The 20071-nt window shown below is 45.5% G+C and overlaps 1 protein-coding gene across 1 annotated transcript; it reads left to right on the forward strand.

Moving 5' to 3' along the window:
- Positions 1-18671: 18671 nt before the first annotated feature.
- LOC123038262 (CBS domain-containing protein CBSX5-like) lies at positions 18672-20071 on the forward strand. Its single transcript, XM_044462135.1, has 2 exons — positions 18672-19133; positions 19234-20071. The coding sequence occupies exons 1-2, from the start codon at positions 18829-18831 to the stop codon at positions 20069-20071; spliced, it is 1143 nt and encodes a 380-aa protein (XP_044318070.1). The 5' UTR covers positions 18672-18828.

Raw genomic sequence — 20071 nt, forward strand, 5'->3', positions numbered from 1 at the left:
TGATTAACGAGCTAGTCAAGTAGAGGCATACTAGTGACACTCTGTTTGTCTATGTATTCACACATGTATTATGTTTCCGGTTAATACAATTCTAGCATGAATAATAAACTTTTATCATGATATAAGGAAATAAATAATAACTTTATTATTGCCTCTAGGGCATATTTCCTTCAGTCTCCCACTTGCACTAGAGTCAATAATCTAGATTACACAGTAATGATTCTAACACCCATGGAGCCTTGGTGCTGATCATGTTTTGCTCGTGGAAGAGGCTTAGTCAACGGGTCTGCTACATTCAGATCCGTATGTATCTTGCAAATCTCTATATCTCCCACCTGGACCAGATCCTGGATGGAATTGAAGCGTCTTTTGATGTGCTTGGTTCTTTTGTGAAATCTGGATTCCTTCGCCAAGGCAATTGCACCAGTATTGTCACAAAAGATTTTCATTGGACCCGATGCACTAGGTATGACACCTAGATCGGATATGAACTCCTTCATCCAGACTCCTTCGTTTGCTGCTTCCGAAGCAGCTATGTACTCTGCTTCACATATAGATCTCGCCACGACGCTTTGTTTAGAACTGCACCAACTGACAGCTCCACCGTTTAATGTAAACACGTATCCGGTTTGCGGTTTAGAATCGTTCGGATCAGTGTCAAAGCTTGCATCAACGTAACCGTTTATGATGAGCTCTTTGTCACCTCCATATACGAGAAACATATCCCTGGTCCTTTTCAGGTACTTTAGGATGTTCTTGACCGCTGTCCAGTGATCCACTCCTGGATTACTTTGGTACCTCCCTGCTAGACTTATAGCAAGGCACACATCAGGTCTGGTACACAGCATTGCATACATGATAGAGCCTATGGCTGAAGCATAGGGAACATCTTTCATTTTCTCTCTATCTTCTGCAGTGGTCGGGCATTGAGTCTGACTCAACTTCACACCTTGTAACACAGGCAAGAACCCTTTCTTTGCTTGATCCATTTTGAACTTCTTCAAAATCTTGTCAAGGAATGTGCTTTGTGAAAGTCCAATTAAGCGTCTTGATCTATCTCTATAGATCTTTATGCCTAATATGTAAGCAGCTTCACTGAGGTCTTTCATTGAAAAACTCTTATTCAAGTATCCCTTTATGCTATCCAGAAATTCTATATCATTTCCAATCAGTAATATGTCATCCACATACAATATCAGAAATGCTACAGAGCTCCCACTCACTTTCTTGTAAATACAGGCTTCTCCGAAAGTCTGTATAAAACCAAATGCTTTGATCACACTATCAAAGCGTTTATTCCAACTCCGAGAGGCTTGCACCAGTCCATAAATGGATCGCTGGAGCTTGCACACTTTATTAGCTCCCTTTGGATCGATAAAACCTTCCGGTTGCATCATATACAACTCTTCTTCCAGAAATCCATTAAGGAATGCAGTTTTGACATCCATCTGCCAAATTTCATAATCATAAAATGCGGCAATTGCTAACATGATTCAGACAGACTTAAGCATCGCTACGGATGAGAAGGTCTCATCGTAGTCAACCCCTTGAACTTGCCTAAACCCTTTTGCGACAAGTCGAGCTTTGTAGACAGTAATATTACCGTCAGCGTCAGTCTTCTTCTTGAAGATCCATTTATTCTCAATTGCTTGCCGATCATCGGGCAAGTCAACCAAAGTCCACACTTTGTTCTCATACATGGATCCCATCTCAGATTTCATGGCTTCAAGCCATTTTGCGGAATCTGGGCTCACCATCACTTCTTCATAGTTCATAGGTTCATCATGATCTAGCAGCATGACTTCTAGAATAGGATTACCGTACCACTCTGGCGCGGATCTCAATCTGGTTGATCTACGAGGTTCAGTAGTATCTTGTCCTGAAGTTTCATGATCTTTATCATTAGCTTCCTCACTAATTGGTGTAGGTGTCGCAGAAACAGGTTTCTGTGATGTACTACTTTCCAATAAGGGAGCAGGTACAGTTACCTCGTCAAGTTGTACTTTCCTCCCACTCACATCTTTCGAGAGAAACTCCTTCTCCAGAAAGTTTCCGAACTTAGCAACAAAAGTCTTGCCTTCGGATCTGTGATAGAAGGTGTATCCAATAGTCTCCTTTGGATATCCTATGAAGACACATTTCTCCGATTTGGGTTCGAGCTTATCAGGTTGAAGCTTTTTCAGATAAGCATCGCAGCCCCAAACTTTTAGAAACGACAACTTTGGTTTCTTGCCAAACCATAGTTCATAAGGCGTCGTCTCAACGGATTTTGATGGTGCCCTATTTAACGTGAATGCGGTCGTCTCTAAAGCATAACCCCAAAACGATGGCGGTAAATCAGTAAGAGACATCATAGATCACACCATGTCTAGTAAAGTACGATTACGACGTTCGGACACACCATTACGCTGTGGTGTTCCGGGTGGCGTGAGTTGCGAAACTATTCCACATTGTTTCAAATGTACACCAAACTCGTAACTCAAATATTCTCCTCCATGATCAGATCGTAGAAACTTTATTTTCTTGTTACGATGATTTTCAACTTCACTCTGAAACTCTTTGAACTTTTCAAATGTTTCAGACTTATGTTTCATTAAGTAGATATACCCATATCTGCATAAGTCATCTATGAAGGTGAGAAAATAACGATATCCGCCACGAGCCTCAATATTCATCGGACCACATACATCTATATGTATGATTTCCAACAAATCTGTTGCTCTCTCCATAGTACCGGAGAACGGTGTTTTAGTCATCTTGCCCATAAGGTACGGTTCGCAAGTACCAAGTGATTCATACTCAAGTGGTTCCAAAAGTCCATTAGTATGGAGTTTCTTCATGCGCTTTACACCGATATGACCTAAACGGCAGTGCCACAAATAAGTTGCACCATCATTATCAACTCTGCATCTTTTGGCTTCAACATTATGAATATGTGTGTCACTACTATCTGAAGGAAATATGCCCTAGAGGTAATAATAAAGTCATTATTTATTTCCTTATATCATGATAAATGTTTATTATTCATGCTAGAATTGTATTAACCGGAAACATAATACATGTGTGAATACATAGACAAACAGAGTGTCACTAGTATGCCTCTACTTGACTAGCTCGTTAATCAAAGATGGTTATGTTTCCTAACCATGAACAAAAGAGTTGTTATTTGATTAACGGGATCACATCATTAGAAGAATGATGTGATTGACATGACCCATTCCATTAGCTTAGCACCCGATCGTTTAGTATGTTGCTATTGCTTTCTTCATGACTTATACATGTTCCTATGACTATGAGATTATGCAACTCCCGTTTTCCGGAGGAACACTTTGTGTGCTACCAAACGTCACAATGTAACTGCGTGATTATAAAGGAGCTCTACAAGTGTCTCCAAAGGTACATGTTGGGTTGGCGTATTTCGAGATTAGGATTTGTCACTCCGATTGTCGGAGAGGTATCTCTGGGTCCTCTCGGTAATGCACATCACATAAGCCTTGCAAGCATTGCAACTAATGAGTTAGTTGCGAGATGATGTATTACGAAACGAGTAAAGAGACTTGCCGGTAACGAGATTGAACTAGGTATTGGATACCGACGATCGAATCTCGGGCAAGTAACATACCGATGACAAAGGGAACAACGTATGTTGTTATGCGGTCTTACCGATAAAGATCTTCGTAGAATATGTGGGAGCCAATATGAGCATCCAGGTTTCTCTATTCGTTATTGACCGGAGACGTGTCTCGGTCATGTCTACATTGTTATCGAACCCGTAGGGTCCACACGCTTAAGGTTTCGATGACAGTTATATTATGAGTTTATGAGTTTTGATGTACCGAAGGAGTTCGGAGTCCCGGATGAGATCGGGGACATGATGAGGAGTCTCGAAATGGTCAAGACGTAAAGATCGATATATTGGACGACTATATTCGGACATTGGAAAGGTTCTGAGTGGTTCGGGTATTTTTCGGAGTACCGGGGAGTTACGGGAATACGGGGGAAAAGTATTGGGCCTTATTGGGCCATACGGGAAAGAGAGAGGGGCTGCCTAGGGCAGGCCGCGCCCCCCCCCCCCCAAGGCCTAGTCCGAATTGCACTAGGGGAGGGGCTGCGCCCCCTCCTTCCTTCCCTTCTCCTTTCCCCTTCCTTGTCTCCTACTCCTACTACATGGAAGGAATCCTAGTTGGACTAGGAAAGGGGGAATCCTACTCCCGGTGGGAGTAGGACACCCTAGGGCGCGCCATAGAGAGGGCCGGCCCTCCCCTCCTCCACTCTTTTATATACGGGGGCAGGAGGCACCCCATAGACACACAAGTTGATCCACGTGATCATATTCTTAGCCGTGTGCAGCGCCCCCTGCCACCATAGTCCTCGATAATATTGTAGCGGTGCTTAGGCGAAGCCCTGCGACAGTAGTACATCAAGATCGTCACCACGCCGTCGTGCTGACGGAACTCTTCCCCGACACTTTGCTGGATCGGAGTCCGGGGATCGTCATCGAGCTGAACGTGTGCTAGAACTCGGAGGTGTCGTAGTTTCGGTGCTTGATCGGTCGGGCCATGAAGACGTACGACTACATCAACCTAACGCTTCCGTTGTCGGTCTACAAGGGTATGTAGATCACACTCTCCCCTCTTGTTGCTATGCATCACCATGATCTTGCGTGTGCGTAGGAAATTTTTGAAATTACTACGTTCCCCAACAGTGGCATCCGAGCCTAGGTTTTCTGTGTTGATGTTATATGCATGAGTAGAACACAAGTGAGTTGTGGGCGATATAAGTCATACTGCTTACCAGCATGTCATACTTTGGTTCGGCGGTATTGTTGGATGAAGTGGCCCGGACCGACATTACGCGTACGCTTACGCGAGACTGGTTCTACTGCCGTGCTTTGCACACAGGTGGCTGGCGAGTGTCAGTTTCTCCAACTTTAGTTGAACCGAGTGTGGCTACGCCCGGTCCTTGCGAAGGTTAAAACATCACCAACTTGACAAACTATCGTTGTGGTTTTGATGCGTAGGTAAGATTGGTTCTTGCTTAAGCCCGTAGCAGCCACGTAAAACTTGCAACAACAAAGTAGAGGACGTCTAACTTGTTTTTGCAGGGCATATTGTGATGTGATATGGTCAAGACGTGATGAGATATAAGTTGTTGTATGATATGATCATGTTTTGTTGAAGTTATCGGCAACTGGCAAAATCCTTATGTTTGTCTCTCTATTGCATAAGATGCAAGCGTCCAATAATTGCTTTACTTTATCGCTATGCGATAGCAATAGTTGCAAGAGCAACTGTTGGCGAGACGACCACGTGACGACACATTGATATAGATCAAGATGATGGAGATCATGGTGTCATGCCGGTGACGATATAGATCATGACAGTACTTTGGAGATGGAGATCAAAGAAGCAAGATGATTATGGCCATATCATGTCACATATTTTGATTGCATATGATGTTTATCTTTTATACATCTTATTTTTGCTTAGTTTGACGGTAGCATTTTAAGATGATCTCTCACTAATTATCAAGAAGTGTTCTCCCTGAGTATGCACCGTTGCGAAAGTTCTTCGTGCTGAGACACCACGTGATGATCGGGTGTGATAGGCTGTACATTCAAATACAACGGGTGCAAAACAGTTGCACACGCGAAATACTCAGGTTATACTTGACGAGCCAAGCATATACAGATATGGCCTCGGAACACGGAGGCCGAAAGGTCGAGCGTGAATCATATAGTAGATATGATCAACATAGTGATGTTCACCAATGAAACTGCTCCATCTCACGTGATGATCGGACATGGTTTAGTTGATTTGGATCACGTGATCACTTAGAGGATTAGAGGGATGTCTATCTAAGTGGGAGTTCTTAAGTAATATGATTAATTGAACTTAAATTTATCATGAACTTAGTCCTGGTAGTATTTTGCAAATTATGTTGTAGATCAATAGCTCGCGTTGTTGCTTCCCTGTGTTTATTTTGATATGTTCCTAGAGAAAATTGTGTTGAAAGATGTTAGTAGCAATGATGCGGATTGGATCCGTGATCTGAGGTTTATCCTCATTGCTGCACAGAGGAATTATGTCCTTGATGCACCGCTAGGTGACAGACCTATTGCAGGAGCAGATGGTGACGTTATGAACATTTGGCTAGCTAAATATGATGACTACTTGATAGTTTAGTGCACCATGCTTAACGGCTTAGAATCAGGACTTCAAAGACGTTTTGAACGTCATGGACCATATGAGATGTTCCAGGAGTTGAAGTTAATATTTCAAGCAAATACCCGAGTTGAGATATATGAAGTCTCCAACAAGTTCTATAGCTAAAAGATGGAGGAGAATCTCTCAACTAGTGAGCATGTGCTCAGATTGTCTGGGTACTACAATCGCTTGAATCAAGTGGGAGTTAATCTTCCAGATAAGATAGTGATTGACAGAATTCTCTAGTCACCATCACCAAGTTAGTAGAACTTCGTGATGAACTATAGTATGCAAGGGATGACGAAAACAAATCCCGAGCTTTTCATGATGATGAAATCGATGAAGGTAGAAATCAAGAAAGAGCATCAAGTGTTGATGGTTGACAAGATCACTAGTTTCAAGAAAAGGGCAAAGGGAAAAAGGGGAACTTCAAGAAAAACAGCAAGCAAGTTGCTGCTCATGTGAAGAAGCCCAAGTCTGGTCCTAAGCCTGAGACTAAGTGCTTCTACTGCAAAGGGACTGGTCACTGGAAGCGGAACTACCCCAAGTGATTGGCAGATAAGAAGGATGGCAAAGTGAACATAAGTATATTTGATATACATGTTATTGATGTGTACTTTACTAGTGTTTATAGCAACCCCTCAGTATTTGATGCTAGTTCAGTTGCTAAGAGTAGTAACTCGAAACGGGAGTTGCAGAATGAACAGAGACTAGTTAAGGGTGAAGTAACGATGTGTGTTGGAAGTGGTTCCAAAAAATTGATATGATCATCATCGCACACTCCCTATACTTTCGGGATTAGTGTTGAACCTAAATAAGTATTATTTGGTGTTTGCGTTGAGCATGAATATGATTTGATCATGTTTATTGCAATACGGTTATTCATTAAAGTCAGAGAATAATTGTTGTTCTGTTTACATGAATAAAACCTTCGATGGTCATACACCCAATGAAACAAGTTCGTTGGATCTCGATCGTAGTGATACACATATTCATAATATTGAAACCAAAATATGCAAAGTTAATAATGATAGTGCAACTTATTTGTGGCACTGCCGTTTAAGTCATATTGGTGTAAAACGCATGAAGAACCTCCATGTCGATGGGCTTATGAATCAGTTGATGCTTGGGAACCATGCCTCATGGGCAAGATGACTAAGACTCTGTTCTTCGAAACAATGGAGCGAGCAACAGATTTGTTGGAAATCATACATACTGATGTATGTGGTCCTATGAATATTGAGGCTCGCGACAGGAATCATTATTTTCTGATCTTCACAGATGATTTGAGCGGATATGAGTATATCTACTTGATGAAACATAATTCTGAAACATTTGAAAAGTTCAAAGAATTTCAGAGTGAAGTGGAAAATCATCGTGACAAGAAAATAAAAGTTTCTACGATATGATCGCAGAGGTAAAATATTTGAGTTACGAGTTTGGCCTTCAATTAAAACAATGTGAAATAATTTCACTACTCACGCCACCTGGAACACCATAGTGTAATGGTGTGTCCGAACGTCATAACCGTACTTTATTAGATATAGTGCGATCTATGATGTCTCTTACCGATCTACCATTATCGTTTTGGGGTTATGCATTAGAGACAGCTGCATTCACGTTAAATAGGGCACCGTCTAAATCCGTTGAGACGACACCGTGTGAACTATGGTTTGGCAAGAAACCTAAGCTGTCGTTTCTTAAAGTTTGGAGTTGCGATGCTTATGTGAAAAAGTTTCATCTCGATAAGCTCAAACTCAAATCGGAGAAATATGTCTTCATAGGATACCCAAAGGAGACAGTTGGGTACACCTTCTATCACAGATCCGAAGGCAAGACATTCGTTGCTAAGAATGGATCCTTTCTAGAGAAGGAGTTTCTCTCGAAAGAAGTGAGTGGGAGGAAAGTAGAAAACTTGATAAGGTAATTGTACCTTCTCCCTTATTGGAAAATAGTTCATCATAGAAATCTGTTCCTGTGACTACTACACCAATTAGTGAGGAAGCTAATGATGATGATCATGTAACTTCAGATCAAGTTACTACCAAATCTCGTAGGTAAACCAGAGTGAGATCCGCACTAGAGTGGTATGGTAATCCTATTCTGGAGGTCATGTTACTTGACCATGACGAACTTGCGAACTATAAGGAAGCGATGATGAGCCCAGATTCCGTGAAATGGTTTGAGGCCATGAAATCTGAGATATGATCCATGTATGAGAACAAAGTTTGGACTTTGGTTGACTTGCCCGATGATCGGCAAGCAATTGAGAATAAATGGATCTTCAAGAGGAAGACGGACACTGACAGTAGTGTTACTATCTACAAAGCTAGAATTGTCACAAAAGGTTTTCGACAAGTTCAAGGTGTTGACTACGATGAGAGTTTCTCACTCGTATCTATGCTTAAGTCTGTCCGAATCATGTTAGCAATTGCCGCATTTTATGAAATCTGGCAAATGGATAAACAAAACTACATTCCTTAATGGATTTATTAAGAGTTGTATGTGATGCAACAAGATGGTTTTGTCAATCCTAAAGGTGCTAACAAAATATGCAAGCTCCAGCGATCCATTTATGGACTGGTGCAAGCATCTCGGAGTTGGAATATACGCTTTGATAAGTTGATCAAAGCATATAGTTTTATACAGATTTGCGGTGAAGCCTGTATTTACAAGAAAGTGAGTGGGAGCACTACAACATTTCTGATAAGTATATGTGAATGACATATTGTTGATCGGAAATAATGTAGAATTATTCTGCAAAGCATAAAGGATTGTTTGAAAGGAGTTTTTCAAAGAAAGACCTCGATGAAGCTACTTACATATTGAGTATCAAGATCTATAGAGATAGATCAAGACGCTTGATAAGTTTTTTCAATGAGTACATACCTTGACAAGATTTTGAAGTAGTTCAAAATGGAACAGTCAAAGAAAAAGTTTCTTGCCTGTGTTACAAGGTGTGAAGTTGAGTAAGACTCAAAGCCCGACCACGGCAGAAGATAAAAAGAGAATGAAAGTCATTCCCTATGCCTCAGTCATAGGTTCTATAAAGTATGCCATGCTGTGTACCAGATCTATTGTATACCATACACTATGTTAAGAGAGGGAGTACAATAGTGATCTAGGAGTAGATCAATGGACAGCGGTCAAAATTATCCTTACTGGAATAAGGATATGTTTCTCAATTATGGAGGTGACAAAAAGGTTCGTCGTAAAAAGTTACGTCGATGCAAGTGTTGACACAGATCTGGATGACTCTAAGTCTCGATCTAGATACATATTGAAAGTGGGAGCAATTAGCTAGAGTAGCTCCGTGCAGAGCATTATAGACATAGAATTCGCAAAATAGTTACGGATCTATATGTGACAGACCCGTTGACTAAAATTATCTCACAAGCAAAACATGATCACACCTTAGTACTCTTTGGGTGTTAATCACATAAACGAGGTGAACTAGATTACTGACTCTACTAAACCCTTTGGGTATAGGTCACATGACAATGTGAACTATGGGTGTTAATCACATGGTGATGTGAACTATTAGTGTTGAATCACATGGCGATGTGAACTAGATTATTGACTCTAGTGCAAGTGGGAGACTGAAGGAAATATGCCCTAGAGGCAATAATAAAGTCATTATTTATTTCCTTATATCATGATAAAAGTTTATTATTCATGCTAGAATTGTATTAACCGGAAACATAATACATGTGTGAATACATAGACAAACAGAGTGTCACTAGTATGCCTCTACTTGACTAGCTCGTTAATCGAAGATGGTTATGTTTCCTAACCATGAACAAAAGAGTTGTTATTTGATTAACGGGATCACATCATTAGAAGAATGATGTGATTGACATGACCCATTCCATTAGCTTAGCACCTGATCGTTTAGTATGTTGCTATTGCTTTCTTAATGACTTATACATGTTCCTATGACTATGAGATTATGCAACTCCCGTTTTCCGGAGGAACACTTTGTGTGCTACCAAACGTCACAACGTAACTGCGTGATTATAAAGGAGCTCTACAAGTGTCTCCAAAGGTACATGTTGGGTTGGCGTATTTCGAGATTAGGATTTGTCACTCCGATTGTCGGAGAGGTATCTCTGGGCCCTCTCGGTAATACACATCACATAAGCCTTGCAAGCATTGCAACTAATGAGTTAGTTGCGAGATGATGTATTACGAAACGAGTAAAGAGACTTGCCGGTAATGAGATTGAACTAGGTATTGGATAACGACGATCGAATCTCGGGCAAGTAACATACCGAGGACAAAGGGAACACCGTATGTTGTTATGCGGTCTGACCGATAAAGATCTTCGTAGAATATGTAGGAGCCAATATGAGCATCCAGATTCCGCTATTGGTTATTGACCGGAGACGTGTCTCGGTCATGTCTACATTGTTCTCGAACCCGTAGGGTCCACACGCTTAAGGTTTCGATGACAGTTATATTATGAGTTTATGAGTTTTGATGTACCGAAGGAGTTCGGAGTCCCGGATGAGATCGGGGAGATGATGAGGAGTCTCGAAATGGTCGAGACGTAAAGATCGATATATTGGATGACTATATTCGGACATCGGAAAGGTTCTGAGTGGTTCGGGTATTTTTCGGAGTACTGGGGAGTTACTGGAATACGGGGGAAAAGTATTGGGCCTTATTGGGCTATACGGGAAAGAGAGAGGGGCTGCCTAGGGCAGGCCGCCCCCCCCCAAGGCCTAGTCCGAATTGGACTAGGGGAGGGGCTGCGCCCCCTCCTTCCTTCCCTTCTCCTTTCCCCTTCCTTGTCTCCTACTCCTACTACATGGAAGGAATCCTAGTTGGACTAGGAAAGGGGGAATCCTACTCCCGGTGGGAGTAGGACACCCTAGGGCGCGCCATAGAGAGGGCCGGCCCTCCCCTCCTCCACTCCTTTATATACGGGGGTAGGGGGCACCCCATAGACACACAAGTTGATCCACGTGATCATATTCTTAGCCGTGTGCGGCGCCCCCTGCCACCATAGTCCTCGATAATATTGTAGCGGTGCTTAGGTGAAGCCCTGCGACAGTAGTACATCAAGATCGTCACCACGCCGTCGTGCTGACGGAACTCTTCCCCGACACTTTGCTGGATCGGAGTCCGGGGATCGTCATCGAGCTGAACGTGTGCTAGAACTCGGAGGTGCTGTAGTTTCGGTGCTTGATCGGTCGGGCCATGAAGACGTACGACTACATCAACCTAACGCTTCCGTTGTCGGTCTACAAGGGTACGTAGATCACACTCTCCCCTCTCGTTGCTATGCATCACCATGATCTTGCGTGTGCGTAGGAAATTTTTGAAATTACTACGTTCCCCAACACTATCGAGATTCAATAAGAATAGACCACTCTTCAAAGGTGCATGACCATAAAAGATATTACTCATATAAATAGAACAACCATTATTCTCTGATTTAAATGAATAACCGTCTCGCATCAAACAAGATCCAGATATAATGTTCATGCTTAACGCTGGCACCAAATAACAATTATTTAGGTCTAATATTAATTCCGAAGGTAGATGTAGAGGTAGCGTGCCGACTGCGATCACATCGACTTTGGAACCGTTTCCCACGCGCATCATCACCTCGTCCTTAGCCAATCTTCGCTTAATCCGTAGTCCCTGTTTCGAGTTACAAATATTAGCAACAGAACCAGTATCAAATACCCAGGTGCTACTGCGAGCATTAGTAAGGTACACATCAATAACATGTATATCACATATACCTTTGTTCACCTTGCCATCCTTCTTATCTGCCAAATACTTGGGGCAGTTCCGCTTCCAGTGACCAGTCTGCTTGCAGTAGAAGCACTCAGTTTCAGGCTTAGGTCCAGACTTGGGTTTCTTCTCTTGAGCAGCAACTTGCTTGCTGTTCTTCCTGAAGTTCCCCTTCTTCTTCCCTTTGCCCTTTTTCTTGAAACTAGTGGTCTTGTTGACCATCAACACTTGATGCTCCTTCTTGATTTCTACCTCCGCAGCTTTCAGCATTGCGAAGAGCTTGGGAATAGTCTTATTCATCCCTTGCATATTATAGTTCATCACGAAGCTCTTGTAGCTTGGTGGCAGTGATTGGAGAATTCTGTCAATGACGCAAACATCTGGAAGATTAACTCCCATTTGAATCAAGTGATCATTATACCCAGACATTTTGAGTATATGCTCACTGACAGAACTGTTCTCCTCCATCTTGCAGCTATAGAACTTATTGGAGACTTCATATCTCTCAATCCGGGCATTTTCTTGAAATATTAACTTCAACTCCTGGAACATCTCATATGCCCCATGACGTTAAAAACGTCGTTGAAGTCCCGGTTCTAAGCCGTAAAGCATGGCACATTGAACTATCGAGTAGTCATCAGCTTTGCTCTGCCAACGTTCATAACATCTAGTGTTGCTCCAGCAGCAGGCCTGGCACCCAGCGGTGCTTCCAGGATGTAATTCTTCTGTGCGGCAATGAGGATAATCCTCGAGTTACGGACCCAGTCCATGTAATTGCTACCATCATCTTTCAACTTTGCTTTCTCAAGGAACGCATTAAAATTCAATGGAACAACAGCACGGGCCATCTATCTACAATCAAACATACATAAGCAAGATACTATTAGGTACTAAGTTCATGATAAATTTAGGTTCAATTAATCATATTACTTAAGAACTCCCACTTAGATAGACATCCCTCTAATGCTCTAAGTGATTACGTGATCCAAATCAACTAAACCATGTCCGATCATCACGTGAGATGGAGTAGTTTCATTGGTGAACATCACTATGTTGATCATATCTACTATATGATTCACGCTCGACCTTTCGGTCTCTGTGTTCCGAGGCCATATCTGTATATGCTTGGCTCGTCAAGTATAACCTGAGTATTCCGCGTGTGCAACTGTTTTGCACCCGTTGTATTTGAACGTAGAGCCTATCGCACCCGATCATCACGTGGTGTCTCAAGACGAAGAACTTTCGCAACAGTGCATACTCAGGGAGAACACTTCTTGATAATTTAGTGAGAGATCATCTTATAATGCTACCGTCAATCAAAGCAAGATAAGATGCATAAAAGATAAACATCACATGCAATTAATATAAGTGATATGATATGGCCATCATCATCTTGTGCCTATGATCTCCATCTCCGAAGCACCGTCATGATCACCATCGTCACCGGCGCGACACCTTGATCTCCATCGTAGCATCGTTGTCGTCTCGCCAATCTTATGCTTCCACGACTATCGCTACCGCTTAGTGATAAAGTAAAGCATTACAGCGCGATTGCATTGCATACAATAAAGCGACAACTATATGGCTCCTGCCAGTTGCCGATAACTCAGTTACAAAACATGATCATCTCATACAATAAAATTTAGCATCATGTCTTGACCATATCACATCACAACATGCCCTGCAAAAACAAGTTAGACGTCCTCTACTTTGTTGTTCCAAGTTTTACGTGGCTGCTACGAGCTTAAGCAAGAACCAATCTTACCTACGCATCAAAACCACAACGATAGTTTGTCAAGTTGGTGCTGTTTTAACCTTCGCAAGGACCGGGCGTAGCCACACTCGGTTCAACTAAAGTTGGAGAAACTGTCACCCGCAAGCCACCTATGTGCAAAGCACGTCGGGAGAACCGGTCTCGCGTAAGCGTACGCGTAATGTCGGTCTGGGCCGCTTCGTCCAACAATACCGCTGAACCAAAGTATGACATGCTGGTAAGCAGTATGACTTATATCGCCCACAACTCCCTTGTGTTCTACTCGTGCATATAACATCAACACATAAAACCTAGGCTCGGATGCCACTGTTGGGGAACGTAGTAATTTCAAAAAATTTCCTATGCACACGCAAGATCATGGTGATGTATAGCAACAAGAGGGGAGAGTGTGATCTACGTACCCTTGTAGATCGACAACGGAAGCGTTGACTTGGTTGATGTAGTCGTACGTCTTCACGGCCCGACCGATCAAGCACCGAAACTACGGCACCTCCGAGTTCTAGCACACGTTCAGCTCGATGACAATCCCCGGACTCCGATCCAGCAAAGTGTCGGGGAAGAGTTCCATCAGCACGACGGCGTGGTGACGATCTTGATGTACTACTGTCGCAGGGCTTCGCCTAAGCACCGCTACAATATTATCGAGGACTATGGTGGAAGGGGGCACCGCGCACGGCTAAGAATATGATCACGTGGATCAACTTGTGTCTCTAGGGGGTGCCCCTACCTCCGTATATAAAGTCTCAAGGGGGGGTGCGGCCGGCCAGGAGAGGCGCGCCAGGAGGAGTCCTACTCCCCCTGGGAGTAGGACTCCCCCCCTTTCCTAGTTGGAATAGGATTCGCGGAGGGGGGGAAAGAGGAAGGGGGCCGTCCCCCTCTCCTTGTCCTATTCGGACCAAGGGAGGGGACGGGCGCGCGGCCCATCTCTGGCTACCTCTCCTCTCTTCCACTAAGGCCCACTAAGGCCCATATATCTCCCGGGGGGTTCCGGTAACCTCCCGGTACTCCGGTAAAATCCCGATTTCACCCGGAACACTTCCGATATCCAAACATAGGCTTCCAATATATCAATCTTTATGTCTCGACCATTTCGAGACTCCTCGTCATGTCCGTGATCACATCCGGGACTCCGAACAAACTTCGGTACATCAAAACATATAAACTCATAATATAACTATCATCGAAACCTTAAGCGTGCGGACCCTACGGGTTCGAGAACAATGTAGACATGACCGAGAACCGTCTCCGGTCAATAACCAATAGCGGGACCTGGATGCCCATATTGGTTCCTACATATTCTACGAAGATCTTTTATCGGTCAGACCGCATAACAACATACGTTGTTCCCTTTGTCATCGGTATGTTACTTGCCCGAGATTTGATCGTCGGTATCCAATACCTAGTTCAATCTCGTTATCGGCAAGTCTCCTTACTCGTTCCGTAATACATCATCCCGCAACTAACTCATTAGTTGCAATGCTTGCCAGGCTTAAGTGATGTGCATTACCGAGAGGGCCCCGAGATACCTCTCCGACGATCGGAATGACAAATCCTAATCTCGAAATACATCAACCCAACATGTACCTTTGGAGACACCTGTAGAGTACCTTTATAATCACCCAGTTGCGTTGTGACGTTTGGTAGCAGACAAAGTGTTCCTCCGGAACACGGGAGTTGCATAATCTCATAGTCATAGGAACATGTATAAGTCATGAAGAAAGCAATAGCAACATACTAAACGATCGGGTGCTAAGCTAACAGAATGGGTCAAGTCAATCACATCATTTTCTAATGATGTGATCCCGTTAATCAAATGACAACTCTTTGTCCATGGTTAGGAAACATAACCATCTTTGATTAACGAGCTAGTCAAGTAGAGGCATACTAGTGACACTCTGTTTGTCTATGTATTCACACATGTATTATGTTTCCGGTTAATACAATTCTAGCATGAATAATAAACTTTTATCATGATATAAGGAAATAAATAATAACTTTATTATTGACTCTAGGGCATATTTCCTTTAAACGGGGCCACATGGAACGTGACCTCTTCGGACCTGTAATTGTCTAGCGTGCCGAACACCACATCTAGTGTGATTTTTCCTGTACAGCGCGCTTCCCGACTGGGGATTATTCCTCTAAAGGTTGTTCTGCTTCGCGTGATGTGGTTTCAGTCTATATCCATTTTTTGAAGTGTTTCCTCATAAATGAGGTTCAATCCGCTGCCGCCGTCCATGAGTACCTTGGTAAGACGAAAGCCGTCCACTATTGGACTGAGGGCCAATGCAGCTGGTGCTCGGGCTGTTCGGAATTTAGGTTCATCACTGGCTTTAAAGGTGATGGCCGTGTCACTCCATGGGTTTATTGTTGCTACTTGGTAGACTTCGGCAAGGCTGCGGAGTGTCCTTTTTCACATATTATTTGATGCGAAGGTCTTGAAGACTGTTAATACCGTATTGGTGTCTCTGGGGTGGCTTTCTGTGGCCTCCGGAATTAGGAGGTTTTCGCCAATTTTGTCCACCTGCCGGAGTATCCAACATGCTCTAAGGCTGTGAGTTGGTGTGGCGTTCTCTGTACTATGAATTTTACAGGGTCCATTAAGCCATCCTTCTAGTACGGTTCCATGCCCTGTAGAGGGTTTTTGCCTTTTGGTGTTTGACCCGGGTGACTGGCGATGATGCACCCTTTTATTTCGGACTAGGCTTGCCTTAAGGGCCGGATTGTCCCAAAAATTTATTTCGGTTTCCCAGGCGCTTTTCATCGCACAGTACTTTCGTACTATGGACGCTAAGTCAGCGAAGCGTGTAATATCCCGGCGACTTATGGCATTGAGTATTCCCTTTTCCGTGCAATTATTGCAGAAGAATGAAATTGCGTCTTCCTCGCGGCAGCCCTTTATCCCGTTCATAACCAGGAGGAATCTGGCCCAGTAATGATGTACTGTTTCTTTGGGCTCTTGCCTGATTTGGGATAGATCGCTAATGTTCGGGTGGGTGGGTGGAATTAAATCCGAAGCCTTACCCCTTCTGAGGTTCAGAGGACGAGGAATTTCCGAACTCAAAAATTTGGATTCCTGGATGTGGTCCAATGAATCCAGTCTGTCGCCTGATTCTAGGTTCAGGTCTTGAGTGATATCCTCCCCTCCGCGGACATCCGGCTTGGAGGGATCGGGAATCCGGACATAGCGAGTCCTTAAGATGGATGAAGGGTCGCCGCACTGTCCCTCTACCACGGCAACGTGATGGGTGGCTTGGGGAGAGTTAATCTCTCTCAGATCGGTTTTAGGCCCAATCTGGTCGTAATCCGTAGCGACTCCCAGGGCGGCGAAGCGATCCAAGAGCTCGTTTATGGAGGAAAGCTCTATTGGATCTAACTGCTCGGCAAGTTCCGAGTTGACATGAAGATTGTTTTCGATGGCTCGAGAGGTCATCGTCGGCGCGGAAGCCGAACAGGTGGTCATAAGAAAACCACCTAGCCGGAGGGTTTGGCCGACAGCCAAAGCTCCCTTAGCAATGGTGCCGCCTTTAAAGACGGGGCGAGGCATCCTTCCTGATGGCGACGACACAGAGGAATTCTCAATGAAAGCACCAATGTCGGTGTCAAAACCGGGGGATCTCGGGTAGGGGGTCCCGAACTGTGCGTCTAGGGCGGATGGTAACAGGAGGCAAGGGACACGAAGTTTTACCCAGGTTCGGGCCCTCTCGATGGAGGTAAAACCCTACGTCCTGCTTGATTAATATTGATGATATGGGTAGTACAAGAGTAGATCTACCACGAGATCAGAGAGGCTAAACCCTAGAAGCTAGCCTATGGTATGATTGTTGATGTGTACGTTGTCCTACGGACTAAAACCCTCCGGTTTATATAGACACCGGAGAGGGTTAGGGTTACATAGAGTCGGTTACAATGGTAGGAGATCTGAACATCCGTATGGTCAAGCTTTCCTTCCACGCCAAGGAAAGTCCCTTCCGGACACGGGGCGGAGTCTTCAATCTTGTATCTTCATAGTCCAGGAGTCCGGCCTGAAGGTATAGTTCGGCTATCCGACCACCCCCTAATCCAGGACTCCCTCACCCCTATTTTCCTTCTGATGGCAATCAGTGACACAAAACATGCACGGTGGTGCCTTCCTCCCATAGCCTTAGTAGGTTAGCTGGTTTCGGCTTAGCGGCGTTCAATTCCATACAATGTTGGCAAACTTATATAAGGTTAGTTTTTTGAAATAAGAGCCATAAGTTGGCAAGCTTAAAAGAATCTTACCACACTTTTTGAATGTGTGGGATGTGGGACCTTAGTGTAGCTTGAACCAAACACCCACCTAAGTTGATTCAAACTTAGTCTCAAACCAAATAGCCCCTAAATTAAGATGAATTTGTCATGTTGGCTAACTAAACTTGCCATCTGCGACGTACACAATTGGCAAGGGGTGATTCTTGAAACAAGTGTGCAAACATAAGAACACATTTTTTAGGCTTTTTCACCCATGGGACCTAATTTTAATTTGGCACAGGGTCTCATGTTTGGGAGGTACAGCCTGGGAGCAACTTTTTAACTGTCTTTTCGTCTGTTTTTTTAACACACCCGCAAATCCTACCCTTATAAGCATCTTCGAGTGATTTAGTCGGCATATAATCTTATATTGACGAAGTCACCACAGACGCCTCGTAGGCGACGGAAACGTCTTCTTTCACTAAACACGCATCGCGGTAAATTCTGAAATAAATCCAAGAATAACACAAGCACCAGCATTTAAACGCCAATGGGCCGAGAATACCACTGTTTTTCTAACCATCCAATCACCGATTGGTTCGCGTGTCTGTTTTGCCTTTTGAAAAGTAGTGCTGCTCCCAGTACACTTTGAAGTGACCAGTTTTCTCCCCGGCCGCGAAAAGAAAACTGACCAGGTTTCAGGGGAGAAAGTGAAGTGAAGGAGTAGCATCGATCACACACGCTGCGTACGCATGATCGATGTCGTTTCTCGAAACACGACACGTCGTGTGTTGTTTGCGTGCGTGCATATAATCTGCGCTCAACATTTTGCGTGCAGCTCCGGCCGGAGATCACTCGGCGCCGTCGGTCCGTGCGTGAGTGCGTGCGTACATGGTGGCGGGGTTTCTGCTGGAGAGCGAGGTGTCCGACCTCTGCATCGGCAAGCCGCCCATCAGGTGGCTGCCGCCCTCGTCCACCGTGGCCCGCGCCGTCGCCGAGCTCGAGGCCGACGGGGCGCCGGGCGCCGCCGTGGCCGTGTGGGACGGCCAGGCGGGGGCGGCCGTGGCGGGCAGGCTGCGCATGGCCGACGTGCTCCTCTTCCTCTGCGCCGACGACGGCAGCGGCCAGGCCACGCTCGCCGACCTCCTCGCAGCAGCCGGGGCGCCGCCCGTCCGCCGCGTGGAGCCCGACGCGAGGTTGGTGGCGCGCACGCGTCCCTCCCTTGGGCCGGCACGTACATGTCCGCTGATCCGCCAGCTCTTTCTTAATGAGGTTAGCTTGTTTGCTTGTGTGCAGCGTGCTGGAAGCGGTGGACGCACTGCTGGGCGGCGCGCAGAGCCTCGTGGTGCCCATCCGCGACAACCGGCACCGGCCGGCGCACCTGGAAGCAGAGTCGATGTGCTGGCTCACTGTGGAGGACGTGGTGCGCTTCTTCCTCGGCTCCGTCGCGCTCTTCTCGCACATCGCCTTGCGCCCCGTCTCCGACCTCGGCGCCGTGCGGCCGGCCCTCGCCGTCGCTCCGGGCCACGACGCGCTCTTCGCCGTCGAGCCGCTCCTTCGCGCTGCCCTGGCGACGCACGCCTCCGTCGCCGTGGTGTCCGGACGCTGCCTGGTCGGCGAGATCTCGCCGTTGACGCTCTGCTCCTCCCTCGACGCACCCATCGCCGCGCTCTCGCCCATGTCCTTGGTCGACTCTGCCCGCGCCCCGCGAGAAGCCGCCCTCGGGCCCCGCCTCCGCAGCCGCAACCTGGACGGCGTGCTCGACCTCCTCAACGCCGGCGGCCGCGACCTGCTGTCCCCGTCCTCTTCCTCTTCGTCCTCCTCGTCGTGCGCCTCCTCCTCTTCCTCCTCGTCCGACGGCGAGGACGAGGACGAGAAGAACGCCACCTCAGCTTTCACGAGCACGGGTCGACAAGCCAAATTCTCGGCGCGGTGGACGAAGGGGATCATCGCGTGCCGGCGGGGGAGCTCGCTGGTGGCGGTGATGGCGCAGGCGGTCGCGCACCGCGTGACGCAGGTGTGGGTGCTGGACGAGGACGAGGAGCTGGTGGGCGTCGTCGGTCTCGTGGACGTGCTCCGGGTGCTCCGACGCCACCTCCGACGCGCATCGCCGGCGCACAGTATGGCAGAGTAA

The sequence above is a fragment of the Triticum aestivum genome, chromosome 2A (genome assembly GCF_018294505.1).
Source record: "Triticum aestivum cultivar Chinese Spring chromosome 2A, IWGSC CS RefSeq v2.1, whole genome shotgun sequence".
NCBI lineage: Eukaryota > Viridiplantae > Streptophyta > Magnoliopsida > Poales > Poaceae > Triticum > Triticum aestivum.